Source organism: Diabrotica undecimpunctata, chromosome 1, assembly GCF_040954645.1.
Source record: "Diabrotica undecimpunctata isolate CICGRU chromosome 1, icDiaUnde3, whole genome shotgun sequence".
In the NCBI taxonomy this organism is placed as follows: Eukaryota; Metazoa; Arthropoda; class Insecta; order Coleoptera; family Chrysomelidae; genus Diabrotica; species Diabrotica undecimpunctata.
This window is the reverse complement of record NC_092803.1, coordinates 48,273,740-48,293,628: the sequence shown is the minus strand read 5'-3', so window position 1 is coordinate 48,293,628 and position 19,889 is coordinate 48,273,740. Positions and strand designations below refer to the sequence as shown.

General features: G+C 33.5%; 1 protein-coding gene across 2 annotated transcripts in view; it reads left to right on the top strand.

Moving 5' to 3' along the window:
- The window catches only part of LOC140448963 (acetylcholine receptor subunit alpha-like), a 1,000,791-nt gene that overhangs the window by 964,660 nt on the left and 16,242 nt on the right, over window positions 1-19,889 (top strand). For both annotated transcript variants that reach the window (XM_072542105.1, XM_072542107.1), the window contains exons 10-11: window positions 6,655-6,801; window positions 12,369-12,503. In XM_072542105.1, the coding sequence (XP_072398206.1) occupies window positions 6,655-6,801; window positions 12,369-12,503 (282 nt within the window). The remainder of the gene's footprint in view (window positions 1-6,654; window positions 6,802-12,368; window positions 12,504-19,889) is intronic.

Sequence of the window (19,889 nt, the reverse complement as noted above, 5' to 3'; positions counted from 1 at the left end):
ATCGTTCTCAAAATACAAACATTAGTAAATTAAACATTTTTTTTTATACAAAACAAAATTTGTTTAATTTACTAATGTTTGTATTTTGAGAACGATTCCGAGCTGTAAATTGAAACGTCAATAAACGTACTTAAGAGCGTAGGTGCAAAATTTCGGACCAATGCTTTTTAAATGCATTCATTTTTTTCGAATCCTGAGAAAACTAACAAATATTTTTGAAAAATTTAAACGCAGAATGAAAGATTACATTATTACCGAGGGCCGAAAGTCCCTTAGAATAAACAAAAAGTTTCTTTTGAATGAGATATTTGAAATTAAAAATCACACTAAATTTTCTCTTTTTTTTTTCACCCCTGTAACTTATCAAAATAAACATTATAGAAGTTTTCAGGGACTTTCGGCCCTCAGTAATAACGTATTCTTTCATTCGGCATTTAAATTTTTCAAAAATATTTGTTAGTTTTCTCAAGATTCGAAAAAAATTAATGCATTTAAAAAGCATTGGACCGAAATTTTGCGCCTACGCTCTTAAACATTTAATTGTGACTTGTTCCCATTTAAATAGTAATGACTATTAATTATTAGAAAACGACAAATCTATTTTTTTAATAGAAAGAGACATTCTCTTAGTCATCAATATAGTCTCCTGTCACGTTGATACACTGATTGTAATGCTTCTCTAATAATGGAATGCCCTCTTCTGCGGAAGGATTTGCCTTTGGCCTTAAATACGTCCCCGTTTCCGCAATAACCTTTTTACTTAGGGATAGGGATCTCAAAACCACATCAATATTACAGCAACATCGATGATTATGACAAAAAACATCCATGTTGAAGTATCGAAATATTTGTGACATTAATGTTTAATCCCCGTAATATCGTCTAAAAGATATTCTGATATTGGTATGGTATAATATACTGAGGAGGTATTTTTATGAATATCTAAATTTATAGTATTTTAATTATTGCCGTTATACCGTTTGGGATAAAATTTCGGAAATATTTATTGACAAAATGATAACAGATAAATGACAAAAACAGATAAATGCGTTAAAGAGTAATAAGTTTTCAAATTTTGCTTTTTTACCGTCATTGGTGAAGTAATAAACATAATTGTTTTGCATTCAAATTTAATTTTTTATTTATAAAAGAAGGATAGGGTATATTTTGGGCCTTGTGTTACTGTGTAACTGCTGTTTTTCTGGGTCTTCTCTATATCTAGTTAGCTGCTGTCTGGGCCGCCTATGTACTGTCTTCTGATTTTCGTCATAATCTGTAAACTCTCATAATAGTCTACTCTGATGGTTCTTGAGATCGTTGAAAATCACCTGTGCTTTTTCGTCCATTGTTCTCAGGATTCTCTTTTGTTTTGAGTCACTAAATACGTACCATGGAACGTACTTAGGTATATTTAGAGCCCCTCTGATTCTATGGTTCTGTACTATTTGCATTTTGTTTCTGTTGTATTTGCAAGTTTGCAAGAATTTAATCAGGTGCTGAAGAAGTACTGGTGCTGCAGGCTACTATACTTGGCTAAATTAATAGGATGGAAGCCATCGTAGCGATTAGGAAACTGATGTTTTAGTGGGGGGTTTATTTTTGCCTCTCTTTGGTTGCATTCACTTCACGTTATGCTTATAACATGAAGAGCTAATGTTGATATACTGTGGTGCATCAGAGATTTTCAAATCGGCTTTGTGAGAAATAGACTTGTCGGTTTGTATATCGGTGATAAGTAATTTGTCCAAAAGTTTGAAGTATTCCGTCTTACTGGAAATGTGAATGGAGAAGGTTTCTATCTACACTAACTAATCACATCCTTCCATCCTTAAAGCACTTCTACGAATGATTTTTGATTAATAATTATCTTTTCACTATCATACTCCAGGTAGTTATGACCGTGGATAGGAAAAAAACTTTGGCACAATCCAGTCTCCTTTTTTCTCTGTGATGAAGTGGAAAAGGCAACGCAAAACAGTGTAATTGTTGTGTTGGTCGATACACGAGTCACAACAAAATATTAGCTTTCTTAGAGTTTGTGGTAGTGTTTCATTGATAGAATGTTCAAGAAAGGAATATACATCATCAGTCAATGAATGTAGAAAATCATCCCGTTTGTCATCATCATCATCATCTTTGGCTCGAGAATCCTATGTGGATCCTGACCTGCTCTAAGGTTAGTCGCCATTCTGTTTGGTTTCTGGCTCTGATCTCTGGTATCCTTAAGTTGGTCTCAACTCCATCTAACCACCTAATTCGCGGTAGGCCTCTGCTTCTTCTTCCTATAGGTGTTCCTATCGTTAGCTAGCTTTTTAGTGATCATGTTGTTAGGCATTCGTATTATATGTCCGGCTCATCTAAGTCGCTGTGTTTTAATAAACTTTACGACATCTGGTTCATTAAAGAGTTATTATAATTCCAAATTAAATCTTTTGCGCCACTGCCCTTGATCTTTTATGGCTCCAAATATTTTGCGGAGTATCTTACGCTCGAATATTCCCAGAAGTATTTCATCCTTATGCGTTAGAGTCCATGTTTCCGCCCCGTATGTGAGGACCGGCCTCAGCAGTATTTTATATATGATAATTTTAGTTTTTCTTTGGATATTTGTTGGGTGGAATTGTTTAATCTATTTGTAAGGTTTATTCGTCTTTTAATTTCTTCGCTTGTTTTATTGGTAGTAGTCGCTAGCGAGCCAAAGTATGTGAAGCTATCAACACGTTCAAAGGTATGACTTCCAAATGCTGGCATATAGCATTTGCTATAGGATCCTCAGTAACCAACATATACTTGGTTTTGTCTTCGTTGATGACTAGACCGAGTTGTTTCGACGCCGTTTCCAATTCTAGGAAATATTGGTCAACATCTCGCTTGTTACGCCCTATTATGTCAATGTACCACCGTCTCTAATTCATGTGTTTCGGACTGCCCTTTCCAAGGCAATGTTAAATAGGAGTCAAGCCAGGACATCTCCTTGTCTGAGTCCATCCTTTACCTCAAAGGATCGAGAATTTTCTCCCTGTATCCTAACGCTGTACGCTTGATCAACTGATCAGTTTTTGGTAAGCGAGGAATATATATTAAAAATACCCATTGGGGTGCCAGTGAGTTTCCGTTGAGAATTGTATACTAGCCTTGAGGATATTTTAGATTAAAATTCTTTTCGGTATAGTATCGTGTGAAGAAATGATAAATAAATCTAGTCAGTTGCTCAATCCTAATGGTTGTCGAAATATTTTAACATTTTTCTGTGGCAAAGGGTTTAACTTCTCAGCTCTAAAATCACTCACCCCTTGTCCGTTTTTCACTAACAGAGATTAGCTTTACTTTGCGCTTCTAATGACAAATTCGATAAAAAGTAACGACTTTCATTGAGCTTTAACACGAACCCTATTTAAAGCCTCTTTAGCTGCTAAAACGTAGTCGCAACGAAATTAGTCACATCGATAAGCTGATGGGTTGTAATATGTGCCAGTCGATCGCCTCAAATAGTTATTTAACAACAATTTGCTTGGGAAAAAAGTACGTGCGATAATCTCACATTAAACGCCACCGATGCCGTGGATATCACGCTAAAATCTGTTTAGCAATGCGGAACACGAACGAACCATTATATCGAATACTGACTTTGTGGGTCGGAGATTTTATAGGTCGGGATACAGGAAGCAAACTTTCTCGAGATTAAGATTATTGTACATTATATTTTTATTTACATTAATTTTAACAACTATTTGAAACAATAAGTAAACTATATCTTACATAGTTCACGTACTTTCTTAATATTTGTAAAATATATTAGTGTTATAAATGGGTAGTATTTTGTACAATTTTGTTAGGTTTGGAAAAAAATTAGGTCTTCTTCTTCTTCAGGTTCCTTTTCCTATCGGAGGTTGGAAATCATCATCGCTATTTTAATTTTATTGGCCGCGCTTCTGAATAATTCTAATGAGCTGCAACCGAACCACTCTCTCAAATTTCTTAGCCAGGATATTTTGCGTCGTCCTGGTTTTCTCTTCCCTTGTATCTTTCCTTGCATAATTAACTTAAGTAATACGTACTTCTCGGCCCTCATTATATGATCCAAATATTGAATCTTTCTAATTTTAACAGTTTTTATGACTTCACATTATTTTTTCATTGTTTGTAACACCTATATATTAGTTACTTTTTCAGTCCACAATATTATGTGGATTCTCCTGTAGCACCACATCTCAAAGGAGTTTAATTGTTTGACTTCAGACTGTTTTATTGTCCACGCTTCCGTGCCGTATAGTAAAGTAGAAAAAACGTAACAACGTAGTATTTTTGTGCGGATCTCTAGATTAAGGTTACGGTTGCAAAGTAAGTTCTGCAATTTTATGAACGTGTTTCTTGCCATTTCTATTCTAGATCTGATTTCTTTTGTTTGATTTCCATCTTCGGTTAGCCACGTTCCTAAATATTTATATGTTGTTACTCTTTCGATCGTTGTATTATTGATAATCAGGTTATCTACATTTTGTGGTTTTTTTGAGAATATCATTGATTTTGTTTTCTTGAGATTCATTTACAGTCCGTACCTTTCACATGCATTGTATACATGTTGTATTATGTACTATAGATCTTCCATGTCACTTGCAAATATGACCGTATCGTCCGCATATATAATATTATTAATGCTATTTCCGTTGACCAAAATACCTTCCACAATATCCAATAAAGCTTCTTGAAATATCACTTCACTGTAGACGTTGAATAAGAGTGGTAAAAGTATGCACCCTTGTCGAACTCCTAGTATACTTACTTCCTCTGTCAGTTCTCCTTCGACTCTTTTATTCTTGCTTTCTGATTTTGATACAGATTCGATATAATTTGTAGATCTCTACTATCTATGTTTTTGGTTTAAGAATACTTAAAAGCTTTTCATGTTGAATTCTGTCAAAAGCTTTTTTACAATCTATGAAGCAAGCATATATGTCCTGATTCATATGAATTTTGACTAATTTGGACAGTATTTAAAAAAAATAAAACCCTTAGCTTATCGTTCGTGATTTCACACATTCTTTTCAAGTCCATTGTCTTCTGGGTGCATGTAATTTTACATTTTGTAAAATGAAATCTTTTTTTCGACTGTACGATTCAAGTTCCTAGTATTTGCACCTTTTCTTCTTCACTAAAATTGTCTGTGCAGTGAAATCTGCAACGAGAACAGTTTATACGTTTCGGAGTTTTTGGTGGAAATTCTCTTTCTTTTGTTACATACAATTTATCCAGGTTCCTACGTTTTTTTATTAAATGACGCTTCCACTGAGACTTATCTCCTTTACTCCATCGACTTCTTCTCCTGCCTGTCTCTTGCACTTCTACAAAAAAATCAAGGTAAGAATCTTTCATTTCATAAAGAATCATATAACTACCGTTATCATCTGTAGAATCGGCGTCTTCCTCTTCAGTCAGTGGATTAAAATCTTTGTCTTTGTCACTGTTGTCATCAAGTTGATACTCTTGTACATTGTTTACTTGATCAGCTTCTATAAATGTTGTTAGTTGGTTCAATGGTACCTTCAATATAGAACAATAATCACAAAAGAACATGATTACAGGTACACTACCTTTACCTTATCAGCACTTTTTATCTTCGTATCAAAACTATTCTGTATTTTGATATCCGATAGTATTACTATTTTATTTTGGACTGTAATACTTATTTGTTTACTACTGTATGAAGCACAAGACGAATTACTTGTACTTGGTATATTCCATATTGCTGTGGCTGCTCTTCAATTCGTTAACGAGGAACGACCATGGTCATCATTTTGTAAAACAGGATTTTTCGAAGACGACGGTGTACTGTTTAATATTGTTTCTTCTACCTATAAATACAAATACAAACTATTTTGAAACTAAGTTTACCAACCTCCTACCTTGATACTCGTTTTGGAATTTTCGTTGGTCATTGCAAGGTTAGCAATGCGTTTTCCCCTACTAGATTGCGTTTTCGATTTTTTTATTAGCACTTTACTAAACTTTAAAACAATTCGTAAAAAATAATTTACAAAATATTTTTTACTGCTAAAAAACACAGCAATTACGATCTACACAAATCAAGTGACAACACGTACTTACGTTGACACGCTTTATTATCTGTCGCATACCTGTCGTATGGTATAATATATATATATATATATATATATATATATATATATATATATATATATATATATATATATATATATATATATTTATATACATATGGTATAATATTTATATATTTATATTTCTTTAAATATACTGTAATTCTAGTATACTTGGCTAAAAGATTCTAAGAAGAAACAGATCTACGACGTATTGGTATCATGTGACGTCACTTACTATGACGCGGATGACGTGCATCGGGATTTATACTTACCAACAAGTGTATATAATATATACAGTAGTAAGAAGAATATTCTCTGGAAACGAGAAACAAAATGTTTTACGGAGTATAATAAAACCAGTAAATATAAAAGACATTAAGAGGAAAATTCAGGTAGTTAAATTAAAAAATCTAATAGATGATTCTAAAAATATGAGGTGCTAAAACAGAACCATGAGTGATTTTAAATAAATAAAAATAAAAATTGAAACTACTTGTATTTGTAGCGAAATAATATATATCTTATTTTTCTTTTGCAGTATATGCGTAACAGTAGTAGTTCTGAACGTCCATTTTCGTTCACCACAGACACACGTGATGGCACCATGGGTGCGGAGAGTCTTCATCCACATTCTTCCACGACTTCTCGTAATGCGTCGACCTCATTATCAGTTGGACAGTAGAAGGTAAGCTTGTAAGAAAATGCAACAGTAGACAAAAATTGCAGTAGACGAAAGTAAAATAAAAAAGTGGTACGGTAAGCGGTACTGTAGACTAGCGCCAAGCTTGGTAGTGTGGCGAAGCAATTGGCAATAATGCATTTTTGATGACGATTGTACCATGCACAAATATGTTGTGCAATAAAGGCATCATGGGATGCGATAGGTAGATAATAATATATAAACGAGCAGTTTCTTTTGCGTAAATGTCGTATTGTTCATGATCAATTTTGGGGCCGTTTGAAATAGTCGCCAAAATTACTTTTAACCTGTATATTAATTTGTAACTAATACTCGTAATTTCTGATGCAATTTTGGGATCCTCAAAAAATCTTCGACTTGTGTTTCCGTCAATTGTGTTACCGAAATTCGCCTTTGGCATGTCCACAAGCAATTTACTTTCTTTACGGAACCTTTCCTGGCTTTCTTGTTTTCTTTCTTTTTTTTCAATTGTGTTTCAGCTTCTGTTTTCCTTGCTCCTTTCAAATAGTCGTATTCTGGCATGCAATACAGAGAGTCTAAATTAAATTGCCACATGATCAACATACTTTGCTATATCTAAATTGTTGAAGTCTTTTGAAGTTGCACCGCAAATGTAACATCGACTTGTCGACGTAGTTCCTGTGGCAGCATTGCAAACCTTTCCGTTCACCATTCTCATCAATTTATGTTTGACTCTAAATTGTTGGCCACATAAATCAAAATCATTTGCAACGAGAGAGTTCATAGAAGTATTGACATGATCGATTTCTTCTTGCATAATATCATTGGTCTCTTTAACGAACCTAAACCTTATTGACCGACAAAACCTAGGAGACGAGGGCATGGGGTTTTCCCATACAGTTTTTTCATGTTTTTGTCCACATACTAATTTTAAAGGAACAAAGCAGCTTTGAAAGATGTTCGTATCACTGTACGCATCACTATCAAACTTTTGTTTTTACTGCGATTGCTGAGACTCATCACTACCCCTTTTGCAGATTAATTTTAGGAGTTTGCGTTCTTGATCCGTCAATATTAGTAATACCTCTTCCAGGTACTCCGATAACTGCCTAACGGTAAGGTCGATCAAAGGCTGCAATTTAGCTTCCGCACTAGTGCTATTACCATGAAAACTTCATACCTTGCATGGTATAGCAATGGCGGATAGCATTTCTTTTTTTCTTTTTTTAAAAGACTGTAACAGGGAAAGAAGTTTTAGTTCGTGCTTCTTATAATATCGTTCTTCTTCTTAAAGTTCCATCTCCTATCGGAGGTTGGATATCATAACGGCTATGGTCACTTTGTTGGCTGCTGCTCTGAAAAGTTGAAGTGAACTACAGTTAAACCATTCTCTAAGGTTCTTAAGCCAGGAGATGCGTCTTCTTCCTATGCTTCTTCTTCCTTGGATCCTTCCTTGCATAATAATTCTCAGCAGCTCATATTTTTCTCCTCTGGTTATGTGACCCAAATACTCTAGTTTTCTTCTTTTTATGCTGTTCATAATTTCTAACTCCTTATTTAGACATCGTAGTACCTCAGCATTGGTAATCCTTTGAACCCACTGAATTTTTAATATTCTTCTGTAACACCACATTTCGAACGCTTCTATATAATATCGTACTGTGTGCGAGTTAGGTCTGCATCTATAAACATTTGGCTTGCTTTCTTCATAGAAAAAGGGCTAATTTTATCTCTGAAACACTTTGTGCGATTAAATGCCGTTTTATACTTTGATACACGAGTTGTCGAACTTATGATTTCTGTGAGTACATTGGACGCATCTCTCTTTCCTGTTTTTTGCAACTCCACTTGGGCAGCATGTACTATAATCTCTTCGTCAAAGTTGCAGCGAAGATCTTCAATTCTTCTTCGTTTACTTCTTTCACTGAGATCTGCAAAAGTTTTATGCGATCGGCCTGGCCGATTTGTCAGACTATCTGTAAAGGGAATTGCAAAGGTGCCTTCGAGCAAAGAATGATTGTATTTAAGAAACATATCTTCTTTGTTATGAGCGTAAGTCCATCTTTTCTTTATTTCTGACTAGAAATGCGCAAATTTTGCTTCCAATATTACTATTTTGTCATTAGTGTAGTCTTGGTTAGACAAAATCTGATTTTTTAAGTAATACTTTTTAAATAAACCATTTTCTAGTTATAATTCTCATCCCAGATATATTCCCAGAATTTAAAACAATTAAACATTTCGTTTAAAGCCAAAAATAAATAAAAAATATTTTCGGAAAATTTACCTCACGAAGAAAGAAATTTTAATACATTTTATAAATTACTAACCTCTTGTTTGAGTTTCCATGATATTTTTTACCACATACAAACTTAATAAAATATCACTTTGTAAATAACGTTTATAAGAGAACCGACCATAGATACACGTGCAAAAGGTGACAAGATCAAATTTTAACTGACAGTAGTGTAATTTGACGGGCGCGGAGGGTGTCGGGAGAGGAAGGGTATTATTCCTGCAAGTGGCATGAACCTCATGTAGTTATTTTCATGTAGAAGTACTTGTTTTGAAAAATCGACTTTTGACCGCCTAAATCGTTTAAATACCCCTATAGCGGGAAGAATATCAAAGCTGAAACATAGAAGAAATAAAGTCGTTAGAAAATAGATGAGATTAACAAAAAAGATCGCCAATATACTAATAACCCATACTTTATATGGTATAGACACGTGAAAAGAGTGAATCACAATTGATAGCCAAGCAGAGCGTTAAAATATCATCCTGCAAAAAGAAGAAAACGCGGACGAGCAAAAATAATATAGAAAAAAGGAATCTAAAAAATCGAATAAGGGAAAGAGACCTGGAAGAAAACGATTGGCAGGATAGGATAAACTAAATTGTACTTCTTGTTAGTTAGTTAGAAGAAGTTAGAAAATCCACTCGTGTTAAATACAAAAGTAATATGCCTTTCCTTTGTTCTTCTTTTATATCAGCTAGCAGCTTAGTACTCTGAGTAATAATAATAAGTGAATAAAAATTGTTATGCTTTATATTTTAAATTGCTACATTCGTTTTATCTAATTACGATTTGAGTATTTATTTCCAAGGAAGGAAATGTAATTGAAACTTCTCCATAAAATTTAATACAATAACAGAAAACTCAAGCAAACATTTGGCTTCTAAACGCCGCTTTATTCTGCGACCTACACAATGAATAATTTTCCGTAAGTCGGCACCGTCATATGTCACATGTAGCTGAAAAGTACAATGTGACGTTATCAAAAATTCATCTCATCAATTTTCCATAAGCCACCTGCGGGGCCTTTTAAGTGATAGCGTCTAAAGTCTCTTTACTTGTTGCGGTATTAAACTTTTATTACCTTATAAAAGGCCAATGAAAAACGTATATTGCCTACAGAATGCTTTTCTAGGTACTTAAGTTGCTTTTTTTTCTAATTGTTATTAGAAACCGAGAAGCGAGTTTGAGTGATACGAATACGGGTAAAGCGGAATTTGTCGTTGAGGTGCAATTAAAGTTTTCTGTGGAAATTATGAATAGAGTTTTAATGATAGTTTTAAATTGCAAATAATTAAATTTTAATTTATTCACATTTTTTTCAAAGATCCAAATACTTTTTTATTAAAGATTTTATATTTTAGATTCAGTTGATTTAACTTTTTTTTTCAAATTATTTAACTGGACTTGTAGTTGATCTGCTATAAGTATAACAAGTCTTGAATAAACATTTTTAATTTATGTTTTACACATTTGCTTCTTTCGATTTCCAAATGATTAGTGTACATGCTTATGTACACTTTATGTATGCGAGAAATTGCTTGTCGCCTGAACTGGCAACGTACAATTTATGTAAAAACACAGCTTTGCTCTTGCATATCCGAAATTAAATCGGCATGAAGAAAATATGCGCAGCTAACGTGTTAAGAACTAAACTGTATATGAGAGTAATAACTAACAGGTTAACGTCGAAACTCGATAGTTATCAACCGGTAGAGCAGGCAGGATTCCGAAAGGGTTACAGTACAGCCGATCATCTTCTTACAGTCAGAACGCTAATGGAGAAAGCCAATGAATATCACTTGAACTTATACTTCCTTAATTATGAAAAGGCATTCGACTCTATAGAACTTTGGGCAATAGAGAGAGCTATGAACAACTGCGGGATAGACTCCCGATACAGAATGCTCATACATAATATTTACAAGAAAGCTACAATGAAAATACAAATAGATGCGAAAAACAAAGCTATACCAATCAACAGAGGAGTTCGCCAGGGAGATGTTATCTCTCCAAAGCTATTTACACTTAGACTGGAAGACGTGTTCAAAGACATTAACTGGGTAGATAAAGGAATAAATGTTAATGGAAGAAAACTGAGTCATTTGAGATACGCTGATGACATTGTAATATTCGCTACAAGTTTCGAAGAAATACAGACCATGATGACACAACTATTTCAAGCTTCGGAAAAAGTAGGTCTTAAGATGGAAAAAACAAAAATAATGACAAATACCCCGAACATTAAAGAAATGACGTTGAACGACATAAATTTAAAAACAGTAAGCGAATACATCTACCTGGGACAGATAATAAAAGTTAACAAAGAAAATCAAACTGCCGAAATTACCAGAAGAATAAGGTTAGCATGGACAGGATTTGGAAAACTGAGTTGTATCTTAAAAAGCACTAAAATAGAACAATATTTGAACACCAGAATTTACGATCAGTATATCCTCCCTATAGTCACGTATGGTTCTCAGACGTGGACACTCACCAAGTCTAATATGGATAAAATAGTAAAAGCACAAAGAGCGATTGACAGATTAATGCTCGGGGTGAGACTTATAGACAAAAAAACAAACAAATGGATTAGAAGCAAAACCAAAGTAAAAGCAGGAGAACATGCTGCCAAATTAAAATGGAGCTTCGCAGGTTACAATGCCCGACCAAAGGATAAAAGATGGAACCACGAAATACAACAATAGAGAAAGACCACAAATGAGATGGGCTGATGATATTAAGAAGATCGGAGGTCACAACTGGAAGCAAGTGGCGCAAAATAGAAAACATAGGGGAGGCCTATGTCCAAAGTTGGATTACTTAAGGCTGAAGAAGAAGAAGAACGTGTTAAGATAGTCTAAACGTTACATTTCAACTAGCTCCCTATAATTTATTTTAGAGAGGTGGGGTGAGTGGAATGAAGGGTTCTCCATACCTCGAACGACAAATAAAATCCATTTATTTCCCTTTGTGAGCCTACAGTACCATTAAATATAAAGAATATAAAGATAAATATTTTTTCTGGCGTTGCCTCTACAGATAAAATAAATAGTTTGTCTTCTTGGAAGCAAAACCAAAACTCGAACCTTTGGTTCTGTCAATTAAGATTAATATAGTTAAAATTCTTACAGTTGTACTTTTACTCACATAGAATACCTTTTTTATCTTTTCGAAGTGAACCTTCATGTTCCTAAATATTGATGACATCATTTTAGTTTCTCCAGTTATAACCTATCTCCTACTACATATTATTATGCAGGACATTTCATAATAAATAATTTTCTTGTTTCAGTCATCGTGTTATGGTTAGAACATGTAACGGTTTAGAGTTAAGAGATTCGGGACTCTATCACGATACCTCCGACTTAGCGGAGGATCCGTCGGGATTTTTCCCGAACGCCAGCTCCATAGATGAACTGACCCCAAGGTAAGTTCAATAATTTTTTTCATTCCCAGTTCATTATTTCTATTTGATTTACGTTTTTATATTTTTGGATGTACATTCATACTCAAAAGTCGGCAAGTAAGAATTGAATTTGTTCGGAAAGAATGAATCAACGCGATATTGATAAATTGTAGTATGCGCTATTTCTTTATGTAGGAGTCTTCTGTAGTTTTATACTCCTTAAAGCAAATATCGATTATGATTTTTGTATAGCGACAGGAAAAATTAAAATTTTTAATAATATATATATATATATATATATATATATATATATATATATATAAAGAAAGATTAATAGAGGAAAAGAAGAAGACACAAAAATTTGTAAAATCATGTTATAGTTATATCATATTTAGGTATACGGTTTAATTTTATTGTGTTGTGAAGTTATATTGTTTTGTGAAGAAAAGAGACTTTTTCAGTTTTAGATTTACGATAAATTTCGGACTTTTCAAATTAGGATAGGTATTTAAGATTAAGTTAAATGTGTCGATAAAGATTAGTTTAAGTAACTAAAATGTTATATTGAAATATCAAATCTACCTGCAATTTTTCAAGGATTAATTTCGGTTACCATGAAACAAATAATTAAGGGTATTAGTAGAAAGTAGAAAGTCTTTGTCTCATATTTTTGTACACAATTATGGGATTTGGAAAGTGTTGGCGTTTGGAGGATTGAGTCGAGGATGTTGATTGGTCAACAGAAAATGATGGAAGAGATTGAGAGACGAGAATGATTTTTGAAGCAGAAAAAGTGGTCATCTGCTGTTGGACAAGAAGGGAGGAAAAATCAAGTCGACAAGTGTGTGTATGTTTTTTTACGTTGAAAGAAAAGTATAGGTTCTGTAAAAATAGTAGTGTCAGTAAGTTTTGAAAGCTGATTTGCCGGATGAAAAGGATGCAGAATTTGTAAGTACAAACAAATTATTATTCCCGAAGAGCTAAGCAAATAGGGGCAATCCCAAAAGGAGATAGAAACGTGAGTCAGGACGTTCTTTTGATCGACAGGACTGTTTTTCTAAGCAGAACCAGGGAAGGAGTTTTTCGATAGAGAGTTAATTAAAGTAAATTATTTTCATAGAGTGCAGAGAAAAATTTATTGAGACGAGACAATAGATTAGACTAATTTTCCTATTGTAATTTTATATGTGAAAGCTATATGATTTGGGGAACAATTATTTCTAAAGGATTTCATTAGTTGTATAAACAGTTTTAAAAGGTTTGTTTTACTATTATATTTTAATTGTATTGCACAAATTTGAGTTTTTTTATTTATTTCTGTTATGCCTCTTTTTATTGAATACTATTAAAGTTAAAGGTATTTTTTGAATTCAAATAGAAACCCTGAGATAACAATACATATGAATTATGAAATTGGATCATAATTAATTTTTTTATTGTTTTATCATATTTCAAAATTACAATATCATATATATATATATATATATATATATATATATATATATATATATATATATATTATTATTAAATATTATATGTTCCGAAAGATTTCCGCGGTTAGTACAATTAAACCTAGGGCTAAGATTAATACTATTACAGAAAATAATATTAAACTCAACAGTCTTCTGGGTTGAACCGCGTCGATTATCATGGCTTCGAGCTTTCGACATGCTCTTCGATGTCTTCTTCAGGGCTCTTGAGGTCTCAGTCTCCCAAGCCCCCTGACACTACTACATTGATCACTAACCAACGCATTACTGGTGCTGGGAACAGAGGACGGTTCATTTATGCTGTGGATGGTGACGTGGGTGAAGGTTGGCGTGGGGGCCAACCTGGTAATTGGCGCGGGGATTGGCGGGTGGTTGCCGCGAAAATTTCTAACAGTAGGATTTTGATTGATGGGTGGAGCGGACGATATTTTCTTTATGAAATTTTCAAGTCGAAGGTAACCATCATCTGTTTTATTGAGACAATTTGGCCTTTTTAAATTTCTGTGGCTTCTCGGATAATTCTTGGTTTATAGAAGCGAATTGGGGCTATGGTTCCAAAGTTTTTAAAATCAATTTTGTGACCTGGATGAAGATGGTGTTGACCTAGAGCTGAAATTGAGTCGGATTTGCGAATAGAAATGGAATGTTCATTAATACTATTTTGGATTCTACGATTTGTTTGGCCTATATAGGTTTGGGGGCAGTCTCCACAAGGAATTTCATAAACTCCGTTTTGTTTATTTGGAATTTTGTCTTTGATTGATCGGACTAGAGATAAAACTTTTTGTTTATGAGTAAATATTGTCTTTATTTCTGTGATTTAAGAATTTTGTCGATTTTGTCAGTAACACCTTTAATGTAAAGGAGAAAGGCTTTCGTGTCATGAGGGTTTGAGTCTTTGGATTGAGATTGAGTGGGCGATTGATGTCTGTGGATGCTCCTATTGACGTGATTTTCGCGGTAACCGTTTTAGAAGAGAGCTTATTTTAAACTAGAGAGCTCAGCGGGTCTACTTGCATCATCGCAAAGGCGTATTGATCTGGAGACAAGGGTATTAATAACTGAATTAATTTGTGAAGGTGGACGCTGAGAGTAGGCATGCAAGTAAAGATTGGTATGGGTGAGTTTTTGATAAACAGAGTGATGACAACCTTGGGATTGGTTTTTCTTTATGACAACGTCGAGAAACGGTAGGGATGAATCAGTTTCCACCTCCATCGTTAACTGGATACTAGGATGTATACCATTCAGATGGGTTTGAACAGACACCAAAGCATCCCTGTCATGGAGAAACTGACGAATGTATCGTCAACATAACATAGCCCACATGTGGGTTTGATCATTGATGTGGATAGTCCTCGAGTCTTGAAGTCTTCCATAAAGATATTGGCAATTACTGGAGATAGCTGGGAGCCCATTAGGGCATCATTTATTTGTCTGTAGAATTTATTTTGGAAGATGAAATAAATGTTGGACATACATGTATATTTTGTTATATTGTCTCATGCAGACAACCTACTTTCTCTTGCACTTGCCTCATTATGAATATAGCGTCGGTACATGATATTCTCGACCTAAAACCTTCTTGTTCTTCTGCTTGTGTTTTAATTTGATCCAGTTTATTTGGTATTGTTTTGGTTGGTAATTTTAGTGTTGTGATTAATAAATTAATTCCTCTCTAATGTTTTGAGTCCGATTTGTCTACTCTGAGATTGTATTTCAAAACACATTTGAAGGCTCAGAGAATGGCATAAAAGTGAATGATAAATAAATTAATTAAGATAGGTCGATGACACAGTTCTAATTGCAGATACTCCTGAAGCTCTACAGGGCCTGCTTAACAAGATATTAGTTAAAGGCGATCTATTGGCCCTAGCACTGCAAAAACGATTATATTAGTGGTAAACCGGAATAGGAATCAACCAGTGCACATAAATGTATACGGAACAGTAATAACCAAAGTCTCTAAGTTTAAATACCTGGGCAGCTGGATCAGTGAAGATCTGAATCCTGATTTAGAAATCCGAGCGCAAATTGAAATGACCTGGGCAAACTTATTAAAAGTCTCTTATGGGATAGGTCAGTGGATTTGCAATTAAGATACAATTTTGTAAAGTGCTATATATATATATATATATATATATATATATATATATATATATATATATATATGTGTATATATTTGACACTGTTAGATGTAATTGATTAGTGGATGCTAAAAGTTGCCAGTTAGAACTGACTTGAAGTATTTGAAACATAGGTTTATAGACGAATGTTACGAATACCTTGGACTTTTTACACCATCAACTAGGAAGTTCTCCACAGAATAAAAAAAAACGGAAAACTGCAAATTTGAACATGTAATAAGAAACAACATATACGATTTTCTACAGGCCGTAATTAAGGACAATATTGAGGGTAAACGTGGTCCAGGACGAAGACAGTGCTCCTCGATTAACAACATATGAGATTGGAGATGCTTGGGCTAAACCGGTTTGCTGGAAAAGACCCAAAACAGAAGAATTTGACAAAATTGAAGAAGAACTGCGTGAAAACAAGTACTGTAGGTTTTGGCGCATATCGTATTTTGACATGTTTTTAGGATATCTGGTCTGTTCATTTTGTTATTTGTGATTACCCATTGTATGGTCCGCTTGATATTATGCTAATTTTAGTACTGAAAATATTAGTTAGTTGCGCAAGTTGATTTAGTATGAACAATGTGGGGTTGTGTTTGCAACTATCTTAATTTTAATTAGCATGTAGGCATGCGCTTTACTAATTTTGTATTGATAACCTAACAATGAAGTTTGTTTTATTTGATCAGAGTAAACAAAACACACAGGTAAATAATTATGATGAAAAAGAAGTTAAAATTATATGCAGTAGCTTTAACTCTACTGGAACCAAAACGCCTCTGTCAGAACTGAAATGGATGATACTGAAACCATAAACATCCAAAGAGGAGTCAGACAATACTATCACCATTATTATTCAACTTGTACTCAGAGGACATCTTTGCACATGCTCTAGATGAAGCACAAGAAGGAATAAAAGTCAATGGAAAAATCGTGAACAATATCAGGTATGCCGATGATACAGTATTTATTGCTGGCAGTGAAGAAGAACTACAAATTCTGTTAACCAAAGTAGTGCGAGAAGGAGAACTATACGGCCTTAAGGTGAATGTAAAAAAAACCAAAACAATGGTAATTTCAAAAAAACACACACCATTTATAAACATACTAGTCAACAACAATCTAGTTGAACAAGTGAAAAAGTTTAAGTATCTAGGCTATTGGATACATGAAACCTTAGACCAAGAACAAGAGGTTAAATGTAGAATAGAACAGGCAATAAACACCTTCTTAAAGATGCGACAGCTACTCACTACCAGTAATCTTGATTTGTCCCTACGATACCGCATGATAAAGTGTTATGTATATAGTGTACTATTACATGGCGTGGAAGCTTGGACGTTAACAGTCAGCTTTCCATGGACCGACCGCGTTAGAAATGAAGAAGTTTTAAGGCGTATGAATAGAGAGCGTGAATCACAGAAATTGTCAAGAAGCGTAAAACGTCTTATCTTGGACACATATTTAGACACGACAGGTATAACTTCCTTCAGCTTATTATAGAAGGGAAAATAGAAGGCAGTCGCGGCCCGGGTAGACGACAAATGACCTGGCTGCGCAACATCAAAGATTGGACAGGATTAGACTTTCAAAGTTTAATAAGGAAAGACCAAAATAGGGAAGATTTTGCAGAGGTCACCTCCAACCTTCGCTAAGAAGACACCTAAAGAAGAAGCTTTAATTGTAATAATGATGCGTAAGAAAAAAAATCATACACTTCTTAAAAAAAGTGTATGTAGAGAAAAAATAGATCTAGAAAAGGGAGTTATGCAAAGGAATATTAAATATGTTGAATGGGAAATCAGTTGAGAACAACCTCACGTTTATCATCTTTTAGTTAATATTTCATTATTTTTAATACAAGAAATTAGAACGTGCTCTAATTTTTAGATACAAGCTAAATTCAGTACTGAATTTAGCATAATGACAAGCAGACCTTAGACTAGATTAAATAGTCTTATACAGGATCAGCTCCATTTTCTGTTTCCATCACTTCTGATGATCTTTTATAATCTTTGACCTTTTTCTTTGTGTTTTGAAGTATTATTGTTATTAAACTGAGGTCCTCTCAGAATTTTAATATAAATATAAATAATAACCCCATTTTATTAAACTTTTATTAAGTTATTACTATTAAATTTGAAATTGAGAACTATTTCTGAAGTGGAAATCGAAACGTCAGAATGAACGTATTTTTAACTAATATTGTAGTTAATTTGCATTTAGAAGCATCTATTAACTGTTTCTAACAGCATTACATTAAATAATTTTTATCAGTATCGACCACAACTTTAAAATTTATTATATCTTGTTTACTCCTGACCATGTTCTCTTGGTAAAGACTCTCCCGAAAGATGAAAAATTATACACCGCAGACCAAATTTTATTCAATTTTTCAAACCGATCTCCTCCCTGAAGTATCCGTTTAGGAAATTGATGGTAGAAATATCAGCGTTAAATATTCATATTTAATATTCTATTTGATTCATTGGGGTAAAACGTAAAAGGGTAGGGACTACTTTTGCCAAATCTGTGACGGATGAGGTGGAATGTTTTAAGCACCATTAAATATTTAAATTTTAATTATTTCTAAATAAATCCCGTTTTAGCTTTTTGAATCGATGAATAAACTTTTTTGTTTCAATAATTTAATTGAGAACATATTGAGTTAAAAAACTCGCTTTGTTTTTATTGGTAGAAATTTGAATCAATTAGGGTAAGGTTTCCTAATTCGGACCACCTTTCAAATATCTATTGTTTTACACATGTTAATAATAAATATTTCAAAATGTTATCATAAAAATCATTTACTAAATACTGTTTATATTCCAAAAAATCACAAACAATAGATACATGGTAGTTTATAATATTTTATTTTTCATATGAAAAAAATATAAACAAAAGTCCAATTTGCCATACCTGTATCTTTAATTGGACCAATAGCGCCCTAAAATGGACCGATGTTAAAACCTATATTTATACATGAAAAAAGTGTTAAAAAATATATATTAACATAACATAAACTAATTTTTAACGTTTTGTAACTGATAAACTTAACCTAAATGTAAAAAATCTATATTTTCATGTAATATTATGAATCTCAATCTTAAGTTTTACAATTTGAACAATACAATATCTTAGTTTTTACCGATACATTGGCACATTTTGCATGAAACCAAATTTTACATTTAAGACATTGGATCCATTCCTATATTTCGTATATCTATATTTCACAATACCAGCTGTCAGATTCAGCTACAAATAATTTTGCTACCTTTTTTTCACAACCAATTTTTGGCAATTTTAAATTAGGTTTAACCGATTTTACTTTAGATGCCTCAGCTCGTGCTTTAAGTTCGTTTTTACGGGGAACTAGTCAATTCAACAGCGTCCTGGGTGCGGTAAACTTTTGATGATTTTCATTTCTTTACAGGTAACCGCGAAATATTCTGAACTGAAATAACGTGTGGTCCTAAAGTTTTGGGAAAAATTTCACCTGGTCTGATTGAGAAGCAAAATGCATTTAACAAAGAAGGCCATGGAATTGAAATTTCATCAGTTATTGACATTTAATAAACAAAGCAGAATATTTTGGTTTGTGCTCTGCAAAATGTCTTATAAAATTGATATTCGTCGAGGTGTTTATAATATGGTTGGGCGAATGTCGAAACGAGATCTTGTTAATATTTATCGAGATCAAAACATAAGCAAATCGACAATTTATCGCACAATCAGAGAATGTGAAGAAGGGATACCATGTGTTAACTTGCGTAAAAGTG